General features: G+C 39.4%; 1 protein-coding gene across 1 annotated transcript; it reads left to right on the forward strand.

Moving 5' to 3' along the window:
- The first annotated feature begins 220 nt into the window (after positions 1–220).
- Positions 221–12,285, forward strand: gng13b (guanine nucleotide binding protein (G protein), gamma 13b). The gene is made up of 3 exons (XM_086056519.1): positions 221–638; positions 8,141–8,267; positions 9,106–12,285. Exons 2-3 carry the CDS (start codon positions 8,170–8,172, stop codon positions 9,209–9,211), a joined length of 204 nt encoding a protein of 67 aa, XP_085912645.1. The 5' UTR covers positions 221–638; positions 8,141–8,169; the 3' UTR covers positions 9,212–12,285.
- The last annotated feature ends 3,552 nt before the right edge of the window (positions 12,286–15,837 follow it).

Here is a 15,837-nt window from a genome sequence, read left to right on the forward strand (position 1 = left end):
ATGTTGTAAGTCTGCAAATCAGGGGCAGAAGATCCAGCTTTGAGTGGCCATATTAGGGCAGAACTGCAGTGTGGCACTACACGTGCACACACTCGCACTGATGAAAGACTGCTCAACTTGTCTCCAGACAGTGACTCTGTCTCTTTACCTCGCTTCTCTCTCTCTCTCTCTCTCTCTCTCTCTCTCTCTCTCTCTCTCTCTCTCTCTCTCTCTCTGTGAGAACGCTCACATGCACGCAGACGCACAAAGCATCAGAGTGGAGCGCACTCCGCACCCCAGCTGGTTAAGTTGTCCTCTTCCTGTCCTTCTCCTTCATTCTCGTGCATCTCCAGCCTCAAAAAAGCCAGACTATACAGTACCGACATCCTAGCGACTCTTCCAACCCCCACCCCAGACTACCTCACACGGCTCGTGACCGTCTGTCTCCGCCGGTGACTGCGGATTTATCCTTTCTCCTTGCGGGCATAATTATCTGCCATTAAACCCGATTGGACTTGATTTCACACCGGGAAATACAGTTCAACCTTTTTCCCCCCTCTTCTTGTTCCTTTTTTGCTTGTCCTGCGTGGCCTCCTTTTCGATTACCTGCACCGGTCCGAGTTGCGAAGAGCAACAGCCTCCGGCGGCGCATCAGTGAGGTAACTATGCGTCTGATTCTGCTCTGTGACTAATATGAGGTTTTCATGGATAATTTAGCACAAAAGCAATTAGGAAAAACACCATTCTGTATGTCATGATGTATCTTAGATAATGAATAATAAACATGCTCAATAAGCGGTTGAACAATTTAAACTTTGTGCTTGTTTGCCTTGAAAATCTCCCTTGCATTGTTCGTGAAGAATCATAGCCATCCTTGGTTATTCAAGCAGGGGTGAATCAAGGACAAGTGACTAGGCTGAAGATGTGCGAACACTTTTACCTCCCTCTTGACAGTGCATGTGTGTACGTGCATATACAGCCGCAAATGTTACATAAAACTACATCTTTCTGCACTTCCTGCCGCTCCAGCTTTTTTTTGTGTGTCCTCGCCCAACCTTGTTTCAAGGGATGATGCCTGTATTATATTCCGCACACGGACAGAAGTATTGGGACACACAAAACTGTGTTTCACAACCTTTGTTTTTACATTGGAAAAAAAAAATCAGTCATGACACACCACTAAACAAAAATGCCTCCAAAAGTGGATACATAAGTTGATTTAATTGTGCTTCCTCTCACTATACGTCGCTAGTATCGATAGATGAATAAATAGGCTACTATATTATCCGATACTTATTTGCCTGATTTTGCCCCAGTAATCACCAAACAAATATGGAAATAAGTGCCCAGCAATTGACTTGGGTCCAGTCTGCTTTTCGCTGAAAGTCAGCTGGAATGGGCTCAAGCTGCATCTATAAGCCTGAACTTGAGAAGTGGTACAGAAAATGAAAAGATGGATAATGAAATTAACCTACTTTATACCAGTGAGCGATTGTAATAAAGCACTATAATAATTTTCTTTGGTTAAATTGTGTTCTTCACTTCACGCTAAGGTTACACCCTGTCTTTTTGTATCTATATTTTTTTAGTTCAACTTTGTTCAGGCCTAATGAACTGTTATTAGAAAGCAATTATGAGTGACCAACTCTTTGCCAAATAGTGAGCCCACGTTCAGCTCTAAAATGCTCTCTTTAGCGCATTTTAAATGGTCGTGGTGACTGCAGCAGCACATAACTATAAATAAACTGGGTGTGGCTTGAACTAGCCAAATAGTGACAGACTGTTATTTAATGATTTGCCAAGACACTGTGATGCTATTAATAAACTATTTATAACCATTTCTAAACTATTTATAAACCCTCGGTACCCAATTTCTCGTCAATCAGAGTCTGGGCTTCCTTAGTTCTCCTAATTATTAAGATTATGAATAAATTTGGTAATCTGTGCTTCCAACTTTGTGGGAACGGTGTGGATTTTTTTTTTCTTTTTTCTTTGAAGAGGTGGGTGGAGAGAAATGCACACAGCAAACCAACTCCATATTTTCTCTTTTGGAACCCATAAGGGAGGAAGATAATACTGATTTGCTCACATTCCATAAAGCTTATTGATCAGCCCCATATCGACCGGATCTTTTTTCCACATGGGCAGTACCCACGGTGGTGACAAGTCGTGTCACGGCAGCAGCAGTAGGGAATAGTGTGAAGCAGTATCAGTATCATTTAAGTCAGTTTAACAGCAAGGAGCCTCTTCATTCTCAATCTCCGCTCTCAGCTGGTCTGAGGAGCTCTGCCTGTTCCCTTCTATTTTTAGGCTCTATTTACAACGCAGTAGCTATAGAGGCAAGACGAGTCTTTTCACTCTGTTTCTCTCCCTTTAGTCACTCGCCTCTGATCACTTTCCTTCTTTTGCCTTAAACTCTTTCATTCACTCCCACCTGTTCCCAACACATTCACCACTGGTTCACTGCTTTAGCAATTAAAGCCCCCCCCCCCTTTTTTTTTTCTTCCACCATTAACGTCAGTGTGATTTGACACACTAAGTACTCGAAGATGGCTATACACACGCACGTGCATGTGTACACTATAATAGTGTGTTGTGGTTAGGAAGACAGCAGAATAGAAAGGGGGTAGAGGTTAATCTTTGGATGCTTTTAACCCAAATCACTATGTGACCTACATACCCTCAATAAAATTACCACCCTACATTCCCCTTGCCACACCCCCACTATATATTTACAAAGCATTTGACATATAGGACTTAACGTGCTGATCTGCAATAGCTCTACACATGAAACACTAAACGTCTGCACATTCTCGCATTTACATTCAAGGAAAACATATTTTAAGAAGTTCCCTATGGGGAGGGGGCATTTCTGAGTATGGATTTTGTTACCATGACAACTAGGTGTATAGTTTTAAAAAGTCAGCACAAAATGTGAAGTGCGTGTGAGCCCTTCATAAAGAAAGTATACATTGAGTGTCAGCAATTCAGTCGAAGTACAGCGGAACCTCAGATCACTAAATACGTTCTGAGATTTTATTTGTGAATGAAGACATTTTCTAATTAAAACGATTGGTATTTGAGTTAATCCATTATAAGCCCTCATAGAGTGTGCGGTGGGTTCTGGGCACGTCCCCGGACCCCGTTTCCGAATTCAGTGAAGTCCCTGCTGACCCCTTGCTATTTGTGGAGGAAAGGGACTGAGCCCTGCAAAAATTATATACCTAAAGATAATACAAAGTGGCGTCAAAGCACTATATTGTCCAAATAAACTTACTCCTCAACTCACTTCAGTGTAGTTCCTTGAGACCAAGATGCTACAAGATGTTAGCAAAACACTACTACTGGCTACATAAATCTCCGCAATTCACATCAACATAGTAATTTGGCATCAAGATGTCATAAGATAACAAGCCTGAAAACAAGTGAGTTTTGAGGCTGATACCAGTCTCAGTGCTAACACTAACATTCATGCTAGAAATGCTGTGTGTAGTGCAAGTAAAAACTGTAAATCGTTGCATCCACACTAAAAACCACGATCTTCACCTATGAACTTTCTCAGCTAGTGTGTTTGGCTGCTGTGCCCTCATGTATGTTTGAAGCAACAATAAGCGTCAGTTTGGACACAAACACACCCACAGGTTGGAGTAAGATTGCTACTGCTCCATAGTTCTCCACATTTCTCCAAGCTTGTTAGCAATGTAGTGTGAACCTGCATGCAGCATCACAAAATAGCTATTTGTGCGCAGGGATTTTCAGGATTCGGGAATACTGGCAAACATGGAAACACAATTGTGGATTTTATTTCTCAGAGGTCTAGAACTAAGAATTTTAAGAGATGCAACTGGTTGTTTGGCAAAATGCATTTATTTACCTGTAGTTATCAATAGTGAGTTGACAAAAGCTGTAATGGAACACTGACACATACAATAACACTTTTAATGATGAGACTGCTGATGTTTAACATTATGACAGCCTAATTTCACACAGTACGTTAGACAAGTGGCTAAAGGTCAGTTCCCCGAAATGTGACAATAACATGGCAGTAACTAGTATCAATGTACAACAATGTACACTTTCCTCAGAATTGTTCATACTGAGAAGAATACCCAACCAACTAACCAACTGACTGACCAACTGCTTTTCACCTGACTGTAGGTAAAATAAATTAAATCATCTGCATGCAAACCTTTTGGGTTATGTTGTCATAATTAAAGCGGAAGTCAACCCAAACATATTATTTTCAAGAATATGTTCTATGCAAGGCCACTAGTTGAAACAAGGCATTCTGATAAATATTGAGTTTGTGGAATAAGAGTTAATCCACCTATTTTAGCCATTTCTGGGGACGGCCATTTTGTCACTTCTGTCGACTTAAAATGACATCACAACTGCTCAGGGCTCAGGTAACGACCAATCACAGTTGACCTGTTTTCTGAAGCTGAGGCGTGATTGGTCGCTACCTGAGCCCTGAGCAGCTGTGATGTCATTTTTAGTTGACAGCAAGTGGCAAAATGGCTGCCCCCTGAGAAGGACAAAAACAATTGGATTTTGCTGCTGAACTCATATTCCACAAACACAACATTAATCAGAGTGCATTGTTTCAACTTGTGGGCCTGCTGGGAATATAGTCTAGAGAAAAAATGTGTTTGGGTTGATTCCCCGTTTAAGTGAACCTCTTTACTTGGCTCAGCAAGGAAAAAAACCTCAATAAAATAACACATTTGTTGGCCATATCGCTGGTGTTGGACTTCGCAGGAACGTGTTACTTCCAGTGATTATAATAGTAGCAACTTCTGGTCTGTGCAACAACAAAGAAGAGGAATAATAAAAAAATGCTTCTGTGGATTAATGCATTAACACTGTAAAGGACTAAAAAAAGGCAAGGAGCCTTTTGAGGAGGCAACTGTGAAGGACAGCAGGAGGCAGAAAACAGCTATAATGAAGCAGTGAAAGTGTAAAGAAAGTGAGAATGCTGCTATGGGAACTCTGTCTAATTCGCAATTGCGCTATTTTCGTCTCATAATACACAGTGTGACAAGACAATAACATATCCCAAACATTCACAATACAGTGATATATGTTTACATGTCAGAGCACGTAAGCATGTTCAGATATTTTTCAACCTGAAGCCGAGATGTAGAAGATTGCTTTTTGATAACACACCAAGCCAAAATATGCATACATAACAGAATATCGATTTGCCTTGTGCTTGGGTGTGAGCCCAAACATACAAAACCTAAGTACCTTCACCCAGAACGAAACTGCATTAGAATACCTCAAAATACAACACTGTGGAAAATATTGTCTAAAAAAATGATCGGATGGCCACATTTAAGGTTTCGTTGTAGTCTCCATAAACTATTTTACCACGTGTAACAAATAGATGTTGAGTACTGTTATGAAAAGTGTAATTTAAGCCTTTTAGTACACTTTTTGTTTGAAAAATGCCACTTAGTCTGATTAGACTCTACCAAGCCAAAGTGAATTAGAGCAGTGTGACTCTTGCGTTATAACAGCAGAAAATTGATTTGTGGCTTGTCACATTTTTGTTTGTAAGCCATTGTTTTGTTAGTTGGCAGGACACATCCTGGTTAACTTAAGGGTGTTGGCTGCAACGAAAGGACATTTTGATTTCGCCTGGACTGTTCTATTCACACGATAAAATGTGACAATACATTCCTTGATCAGCAACCAAAGTTAATGGGCTCTCCCTCGGCCAATTTGCAGCCAAGTTAAGTGGAAATTGGCTGAATGTTATCCTGTTCACGATCAATACATTAACTTTACACCTTGTGCTTGGTGGAGCTTATCAAAGAAGGAGTTTTGGTTTTGTCTCTGCAGTTTCCACCACGTGAATCGGTTAAAGGTGGATTGATTGGAACAGATCAAACACAATTAGTATAATTGAATCTTCTAACAAGGCAGAGTCGTACTGATAATAAGCAATCCAAGATATTTGATATATATTGATATATATATTGATATATTTTAATATAACTGGCCAGCACAACCAGCTGAGATTTTAACACTTTGGTCTTGTGCCCAGCATAAGACTAGCGCAAACAGCAATCTAACTGTATTCATGAGCGGGGTTTCCTTTCTTATGGAATTTTCCCAGACGCGTGCAGTTAGAAATGGGTGGTTTGCGCCATTGTGGGTGTGAACACAGCTGACTTGCTCTGCAGCCAATCGAAGCAACTCCTCTCATTCACTTGAAATTTGGCATGCGGGAGGCACAGACCTTGACATGGCGGAAGCAGAAACTGATTTGCGAGATTCATGCAGGAAGTCAAAGCATGCAAATTTCGTTTATAAGGAACTGCAAACAGACATCCATTGGTGGATGACATAAAGTTGCCCACTTGGAGACCCCTTTCTCTCCCGCTCGTTGCTGTCTGTGTGTGTCACTCCCTGTACCTCGAACAAATTCACCAAAATCACGTTACACCACTTATGAAAAAATGTAGACCTGGTTCCAGCAGGCGTAAAGTTTAGTCTACTTTTAACCACCAAATTGCCAGATGTACCGGGGGCATTGTAAAAGAAAACACCCTCGATTCGCCGGAACACCCAGGACGGTGTTTGAAAAATTTCCAAACATGCTAAAAGACGCATAAATCGGCATGAAAATGAAGATGCGCCAGTTTTTACGTTTGAGCGCATGCCTACGTATATCGAGTCCTTTATCTTCACTGCTATTTTCCACACGACTGTTGTCTCCATTGTCAAGGATTTTATTTGCAAGTTAACAGTGCTTTTAGTTAGTCTCCTTTTTTCCTTTTCTTTGAATCCAAAATTTGCATTCTTCCTTGAAAAAGACTACAGAAACTGAGAACAGAGAACACTTGAACAAGGTTGAGACGGTTAATTAGAGGAGGAACAAATAACAACGTGGCAGATAATTAGACATTGGCACAGAATACCTTCATTAGTCCACGGTCACACTATCAGATAATCTAATGAGATCCAGTGCACAATGTACTTTATGTTAGAAATTCTGCTATTACTAAATGAAAGTGTCTGAGAGTAAGACATAGGGTGTGATGTTAGGGTGAGTGCTAAAACAGATTGAGCAGACAAGCAGAGGTGAAAGTGAAGAGATGAAGGCAGAGAAAATGGGGATGGAAGAGATGGCGAGTTATAGAGCTTGAAAGAGGCAAACATCCTCCTGTCATCTCTGGAGGACTCTGGGGGCTGAAACTGGATCTCAGGCAGGGACTGGCCATTGCCCTCCCACTCGGTCTTTTTTTACTGGTAAGAGACATGTGTTGTATAATAATGTGCCTCAAACTCACAAAAAGACACACATATCCACGCAGTGTAGTCTATTCTCGTCTTTCCTGTTGAGTCACTTCATGTAAGTAGTGTTCTGCATATGGAACCAAGATGTTAAAATGAAAGCACTTATCAGATTTTTAACTCTTATATTTATGTCAGAGGTTTGGCTTAAAACAGGATGAATTGAGCAGTCCTCCAATGTTATTGGAAGAGGAGAAATCATTACTTAGGATTTACCTATCACACAAAGGACGATAGATAGTTAGCTAGATAGATGCTGAGTGTGGGTGATTTAATATAAAAAAAATGTGAGAAAAAAAAAATATATATATGTATATACTAAATCCTCCAACATCTATCTAATTTTCTAAAAGCTTAAACAATTGATTTTGGGTTGAGGACTAAATAAATAAATACATGTACATTATGTTCTTTTTGTCCTTCTCTCACCTCATATTTTCTTACTCTCCTTCCTTAAAGCTATTTAATAAATCATACAATAATCACATTAATCGACCATAGCAAATGATGATGCAAATTTGCATACATTTTCTACTGCAGTTATTATAATTATTATTATTATTATTATTATTATTATTATTATTATTATTATTATTATTATTTAGTTTGAAACAGGTCTTTTGGTTGTCCGTCCAAATTGCCTTTGGAGCTGCTGAGTATTTACAGCGGTGTTAAGTGGGTTATCCACTTCCGTCTGAGGCTGTTTGTGCTCAATAAATTTGACAGCCTCTATTTTCTTGCTCCTTTCGGTAGACATCAACACACACGGCAGCGAATCACACATGCTCCCCACTGCACTCTCTGCATTTGAAGTGGTTGTCTCTGCCTATATTTATACTCTTGTCTTCACTGTGTACAGATAGACAAGCTCTAAATCAGACTGCAATCATGGATGAGATGGACCTGCCCCAGATGAAGAAGGAGGTGGAGAGCCTCAAGTACCAGTTGGCTTTCAAAAGAGAGAAGTCCTCCAAAACCGTGACGGAGTGAGTTCATTTGATCAAGTCTCAATAGAAAAAGAATACGCAACACCACTCTAATAGATGCCATCCTTCAATTAGTCGCCGTGACTATACAGTACTTGGATGAGATTCAAACACATGTAAAAGCATCATATCATAATAAATCATATGGTCTTCCTTAAGAGATAAGATTTATGCCATGGTCATGCAATAATAGATGTTCAATTGTAAATTGGAGTTTGACCGTAAACACTTAACCTTAGGCACAGCGGATAATGAACCTTAGATGTAAATCTCTGTAAGTCTCAAACGTTTCATTATTTATTAAAATGTTAATTTGGAACATAGATTGCCTGATTTCTCAGGGGTAATAGGAAAGACAAAGTGGACCGGAAGCTGTTATGTGCATGCAAGGTCAAGAAGGATCTGGCAAGGTCAAGTTATCGGGAGTTCATGCAGCGGTATGATCAAGAGTTTTTAGAATTGTTGACATGATCACTTCAAAATAAGTCACTCAAATGTCAAAGTAAAGTTGCGCTCGTGTGTCTCATATGCATATTGCAAAAATACATAATAGAATCTAAACTAGTAGTAAGAACAATCTCAGGTCTCAGGTCCATGCATTTTTTCTTCATGGATGTTATAAGCAAAATATATAAATAAATAAATAAATGAATAAATAAATAAATAAATAAATAAATAAATAAATAAAGCTGGTCGCAGAGATAATTGACAACTGCTGCAGTTGTGTGGCATCCTTGCTTAGTTACCATAAATGGAAAGGATGGAAAGTCCATAGAAGATTTATTGTGGTAATAAAGTCGCTGTGGAATTTAAAACATGTTTCTGTCCCTCTCTAAAGTTTGGTGAAGTGGATAGAAGACGGCGTCCCGGAGGATCCCTTTCTGAACCCTGAGCTAATGAAGAACAACCCGTGGGTGGAGAAAGGAAAGTGCATCCTTCTGTAGGAGAACGCACCCAGCAAATTGTTCCCTTCCAACTTGACCCCCAACACAGACCTACAGATGCCCCCCAGGACTCTGCCTCACAACCTCTCACCATGAATGTATAACAGTCCCAAGCACACACACCCTGACAAGGCCACACAAACACACACTGACACACACTTTTGTCTGACTGCCACACTTTTCACTGCAAGTCGGTACTTGCCACGTAAATACATTATTAGCGTTACTCAAACATGATCAGTACTCCTACTCGATGTCTCTATATACGACAACCTACTTATGCAGCCGGAAGGCACAATGTCTCATTCTGTTTTTTGCAGTTAACATCCATACATGCTTTCATTCACTCATGTTTGATGAGCTAATGCACTCTATTAAGCTTTCACGCTGTCAGGCACGCCGAAGATCTACTGGCTTTGATTTTCATTGCGAGATACAGTTAGAACTACACGCTGCTCACTTGTTACTAACTGAAACAAACTTTTTACAGTCAAATGTAATGTTATTTAATTTGGTGGCTGACATGATGCCTTAAAGTTGCAAATGGTCATTATTTGCATCAGCGCCGATTTATCTTGGCTCACAGAAATGATTTATAATTATCGTAAGACCCTCAGTTGCTCAAAATAATATGACATGTAAAGACTTAATGAAGATTGTAGTGTGGACTGTCTACTTCATTCGACACCTTTTTGAGGCATTTAATTGAGATGTTTTTCATCAACTTTAGGGCACTGCAAGTTCAGTAGAAGTCTTTTCTACAAAGATGATTGTGACTGCATGACTAACAGTATGTATTGTTATTATCACTGTTCTAAGTGTGTCGCTTGTTAGTAAGCATCAGTACCGCAACTTTCACTGGTACATTATTTGACTGTTCCAGATGAATACTTAAAAAAAGAATCGGCAATTTAAATGATTAGTAAAAAGGGAGGGAAGAATTAGGATATGACACTTATAGTACAGTACATGAAATAAAGTAAAATAAATACATACATAAAAAAAAAAATCTCTTGTATATGTGGCCCTCCATTGCTGTTGGAACTTCAAATTAGTTTGCACGATAGTCGTTTGCAAATTAACTGCTTGTTGCTTGATTCTGCTTACACAAAAAGGTTTGTGCATGGAACAACGATTTAAAAGTTCAAAAAGAGTCCACTCTTTCTTTAGTTCTGTGCATATGGTCCATAACTGAAGACGGCATGTACAGAGTGTTGTTTTCAGGAAATAACAGATTTGAGCGCCCCAGAATAGACAAACTGTCCCACGAGACTAAATTCACTGCCTGGAATAGTGACCAAACAACCAAAGCCTTTTTTTCCCATAGCAGGAATGAACAAATGTTTACCGTGACAGCAAAACTAGACACGTTTACAGCTCTGACACTAATCATCCCACTGTAGTTCTGACTTCATTAACTTTTAAAGCATGGTTTTCCTATTTAACATTATAACGCATGTTGTTGTTAGGTGTCATTAGGTCAGAGTGTGTGTTTATTGTTACTCTGGGTCCCTCCATACCATCCCAATGGACAGCATAAACACACAGTCAATAGACAAACACGCTCTTGACAGCCATGTACAGCCAAACCCCTTTAACTTATTAAACTACATTTTTTTTAATTGCTCTATTTATTTTATTTATTTATTTATTTATGAGAAGTTTCTCCTGTGATGAATGCTAGCACGTTCCTCTTTGAATTCCTTTGTCTCCATCTCCCTATCTCCAATTTGAAAAGAAAACATTGAAATCCAAGATGCAACACCTTGTCGGATCAACTACTACCTTTGACACCATCTCCTTAGAAGAATGTAAGAATTTGGCATGAGGTTTGAACATCACCATTTGACCTCAACACTGACTCCAGTGTGGGTGTGTGCGGGCACGTGTGTTTAATCGTGGGTTATGTGTGCGTAAACACTGGACGTGGTTGCATCAGCTGACAGAACACGAAAACGCACATGCACGCACACACAGCTTGGTGTGATGAAGGAGAAGGACAAGGACGACACGGGAAACCTCACATCAGCTCAGTACTGTAATGACTCTCATTATAATGGCTTTTTCTCGTGGACCCAGTTCCCCAAAGGCTGTTCTGTAATTGGGTGACTTTTGTACAATGAATTAATTGCAAATATTTAATTGAAAGTAGTCTATGATGTGCTAATTATTTTTTTTGTCAACTAATCAGGCACCTACTCCACTGTAAAGATAAAATAAAATAAAGTAATAATAATAATAATAATAATCATCATAATAATAATAATCATAATAATAATAGTAAAAAATTAACCATGCTTCTTGTAGAACATGAAAAAGAGGAACAACTTACCAAAAAGATACTGGCCATATTTATTAAAATGTGTGACGAAAATAAAGGCAAATGGAAAATAAAATCCGTCCGTATACTTCTTAAATTGTGTGGCTAAAATGAAGGCAAATGGGGAAAGAAAATCCTGTACCTCAAAAACTTGGTTCACTGTGTGTTAATACGAGAATAGAAGAAGAATCTGATTTGTTTTTAATTGTTTTTGTTAGTTTAGTTGCTGAATACTTGTGTAGTCTAGCTCTATGAACGTATGACGTTTCCCCCCTCGCTGCATGAAGACGGACTACAAAGAAGCTTCCACTGTTTTAAACCTCTGAGCTTCAGCTTTTCCAGGGACCCAAGTGCTCTCAGTTCCAATCTTGATATTTTATGTTTAGTCTCTTATCCAATAAATGAATTGAACAAACTTGTACACGGCCGCTGGAAAAGCAGCAAATGGTGTTTGCTTGAGATGCACTTAACCTGCCCCTCGTTTTAAGTCTCTTCTCTATGACTACTGTAACGTTTTTGTTTCTTTTCAAATATTCAGAATGTCTGTGTGTGTATGTCACTTCTATTATAATGTCAATATAAACTTTTGTGCAAATAGCTAGCCACATATTCTTTGTGAGAGTGCTTTGGAGTTCCGATTATGCATCCGATTAAGCCCAAGTGTAAAGATGACGAGCAATAAATTCAAGATAATTTTTTATTGAATTTTTTGCAGAAACATATATATGATTAAATAAAGTAGACGATTTTGAGAGAGGTTTGTTTGTTTTTTTGTGTGCTTAATTTTCATACCTGAATTCAGAAGCCTGGTTTTATGCGAATTGCATTTAGAGATGTGTTGGAAGACACAGTTAAAAATAGCACCATTTTGGGTAAAAAAATGGACAGATCCACTAATTGGGTCAATTTGACCGACCTTCTTGCTTTGTTTTGTACAAAACAGCCCAATTTTTTGGGGGGTGTTTTGTACAAAACTACCCATATTTGCGGTTGTTTTCAGCAAAAAGTTGGGTCAAATTGAGCCAAAGGGTGTATCGGTCCATTTATAAGGCAAAATTGTGTTATTTTTAAACCAACTGTTTTAGAGTGTATGGTACATACAGTAATTAATACAGTAGCATGTCAAAATTTTTAAATCTAAAATGTATTTATATTTTGGCAAAATGTGAGAATGGATTCATAAGAGTGAAATTAATTAATTTGTTTGTCCATTATTCAAGTCTTGAAGTCATTGAGGCAATATGGAGCGCACCACTTAGCTGCAACCAGCCAAAGCGCTGTTGATTTAAAGAAGAACACGACTGGGTGAGAGGCGGGGAGCACCCGAGCATGGTCGCCAGCCAATTGCAAACAAGCAAGCACACCTAAGGACAATTTCGAGTCTTGAATGATACAAGCGTGTATGTTGAAATGTGGGAGGAAGCCCGAGTACCCAGAGAAAACGCACAAAAACTCGGAGACAACATGCAAATTCACACTGGAAGCCAGGAGCCGTGGATTAAAAACCACAACCTCAGAACTGTGGTGCAAAAACCCTAAATTGATTACATTTCAATTTTGGGTAACAAATATTTTGGGGGTTGGCCAGCTTTCCGAAATGGACTGTGAAAACCAATAATGCAGTGAAATTGTGTAAAATGTAAATAAAGCAGAATATGTGGTCATCCTTTTCAACCAATGTTCAACTGAACACACTACAAAGACAAGATAATGATCAACCCGATGAACGTTAATACTTTTTTTGGGGGCAAATATTCTCTCATTTTTAATTTAATACCTTCAACTCATTCCAAAAAAGATGGGACAGAGGCAACAAGACAGTTAAAGAGGAAGTCACCCCAAACATATTAATTCAAGAATATGTTCTATGCAAGCCCACTAGTTGAAACAAGGCATTCTGATAAATATTGCATTTGTGGAATACGAGTTAATCCACCCGTTTTTAGCCATCTCAGGGGGCGGCCATTTTGTCTCTTCTGTCAACTGAAAATGACATCACAACTGCTCAGGGCCCAGGTAACAACCAATCATGGCTGACCTGTTTTCTGAAGATGAGCCACGATTGCTCGTTTGATTGGTTGGTTTCCCCTTAAAAGTTGAAAAATGCTCAAAAAACACAATTTTTGGAACATTCCACAAGTGAACGAGACAATTGTGTGTGTTATTTGCTTAAGATGAGTCGGAGTGACAGTCCATTGTTCATTTCTTCTGTAGATCAGACCATTGTGATTCTTTTTTTATTATTGCTCACTGTGTCAGAGAGTTTGTTAGGTTAGAGTTGAAGTGATGTACAGCTGACTCTAGCTCAGCTTCCTTCGCTTTTTATGGGTCAGCTCACCTCAATCCCCTTGCCTCTTTGCTGCTCCACGCCTACTAATGCTCTCAATCCCTGCTCACCCTCATGCTGCTAAATCCGCACCCCCTTTGTCCCCTTTCCCCCTGGAATCCTCCAACCGCCTGCACACACACTAGCTGTCTCCTCACTGTCTGACTTGAGTTGGGTCTAATGCGCTGCTTAATGGCCCTCTAACTCCCAATTTATGCTCAGATTACACTCTGGCACTCACAAACACACATACCAGTGCATCTGCTCATGCATGTGCACGTTCAAAAAGACATTAGTCACCCTGGAGTGTTTGTGCATTTACATACGGACACACTCAGCGCACAAAAGACCGACCATTTCTGCTTGGATTAAGATTAACATAATTTACACTGGAAATTGTGGCACACTTCGATTCACACATTTTGGAAGCAATCGCTAATGCATACAGCTGGTAGTGCTGATCTCTTGCTCCCTTTCTGTCACCAACGCACACACACGGGTCAACTGCTCTTTCATCAACTCTTTAATGTTGAACAATTGAGTCATCCTTCCCGCATAAAAGTCTCTCGTTGAATGTAAACATTTTGAAACTTGGTGAGGGTGCACGCCAAAAGCAACGATCAACATCAGTCAACAATAATCTTGATCTTACAACAAACTGCATTTTCACTCATTCACTGCCATTTACGGATTTATTTGTCTTTTCACAGTCCAGCCATTCAATTCCACGAATGTATTTTTTTTTTTCTTCCATTTTTTTTTTCAAACGTTAGGGTAAAAGAGGGTCTGAAAATGTCTGTCAGTGTATGAGATAATTGTCTATCTTTAAGTTATGACATTTTCTTGGTGGTGACATATTTCAAATACACCTAGCCATCCATCCGTCCTATTTAGTGACTATACTCATTTGGGTCATGGGTAAATTGGAGCCTATTCCATCTGAAGCAAAGCAAACAATCATTCACACCTGTGCAATTTAGCGTCTTCAATTTACCTACCTACCATGCTTATACCGTGGAATGTGGGAGGAAGCCAGAGTAAACTGGAGAAAACCTAGATAAGGACAGGAAGAATATGCAAACTCCACACGGGAGGAGACTCAAAACTACATGAGACCACTTGACTGTGAGGCAGACACGCTGACCCGACATGGCTCAGTGTGTCATCAAGAGGACAAGTTTTGGCGAACATCAAGATGGCCGTGACAGTGGTGTCAGAAGAATCCTGCTCAGCGTGCATAAAGGCATGTCAGTGAGGGTTGAGAAGGAAGAATTACTATGAAAACTCTGAGTTTGTAGTTTGGACTTCAAATGCATCACCAGTCCTGGAACGTTTCTGACACACCTCATATAATATTCACTTTTCTGGTGTAAACTGCAAATAATGAATGGGCACTCATTTATTCATGTTATTTCTGTCAAACTTAATTGAACATTACTAAGAGAGCTCAACAGGAACAGAGTTTCTTAAATTCAACCAGTTGTATTCATGATGTATATGTTAGATATTTAGAAACATCATTTAAATTTTAAACCTTGGATTTAATTTCATTCTGAACATATATATTCATTTACCGTTCTTTCTTTCCACATCAAGTGTCAAGCTCAAGGCCCGGGGGCCAGGTCCGGCCTGCCACATCATTGCGGCCAGCCAAGGCAAGGCATGTGCGTTGACTTCATGTTTCTTGCTAAAATACCCAAAAATTGCAAATTGTCTTCTCTTTTAATAACATTGAGATTTTGCAAGCATTTTTTGGATTCCAACCCCCCCATTTGAATTCAATTGAAAAGAATCAAAACGAACACGGCTTATGATTTCAAAACTAGTTATGCATCAATTTGTTGAGTATATATAATAATATATGGTGAATTTATATGGGTTCAGTCATGCTGGCCCACCAAAACTTTGTCCCATGACAAAAATGAGTTCAAAACCCCTGTTCTACATGCAGGCTATTTGTCTTATTTAAAAGCCTACCTC

Source organism: Filicampus tigris, chromosome 16 (genome assembly GCF_054856515.1).
Source record: "Filicampus tigris isolate MCC_2025a chromosome 16, RoL_Ftig_1.0, whole genome shotgun sequence".
NCBI lineage: Eukaryota > Metazoa > Chordata > Actinopteri > Syngnathiformes > Syngnathidae > Filicampus > Filicampus tigris.

What these genes read in the sequence shown, in the direction of transcription:
- gng13b (XM_086056519.1), top strand. Translation starts at nt 8,170, where the DNA reads ATGGATGAGATGGACCTGCCCCAGATGAAGAAGGAGGTGGAGAGCCTC. An exon ending in TCCTCCAAAACCGTGACGGA is followed by an intron (nt 8,268 to 9,105) that starts GTGAGTTCATTT and finishes CCCTCTCTAAAG; the next exon opens with TTTGGTGAAGTGGATAGAAG.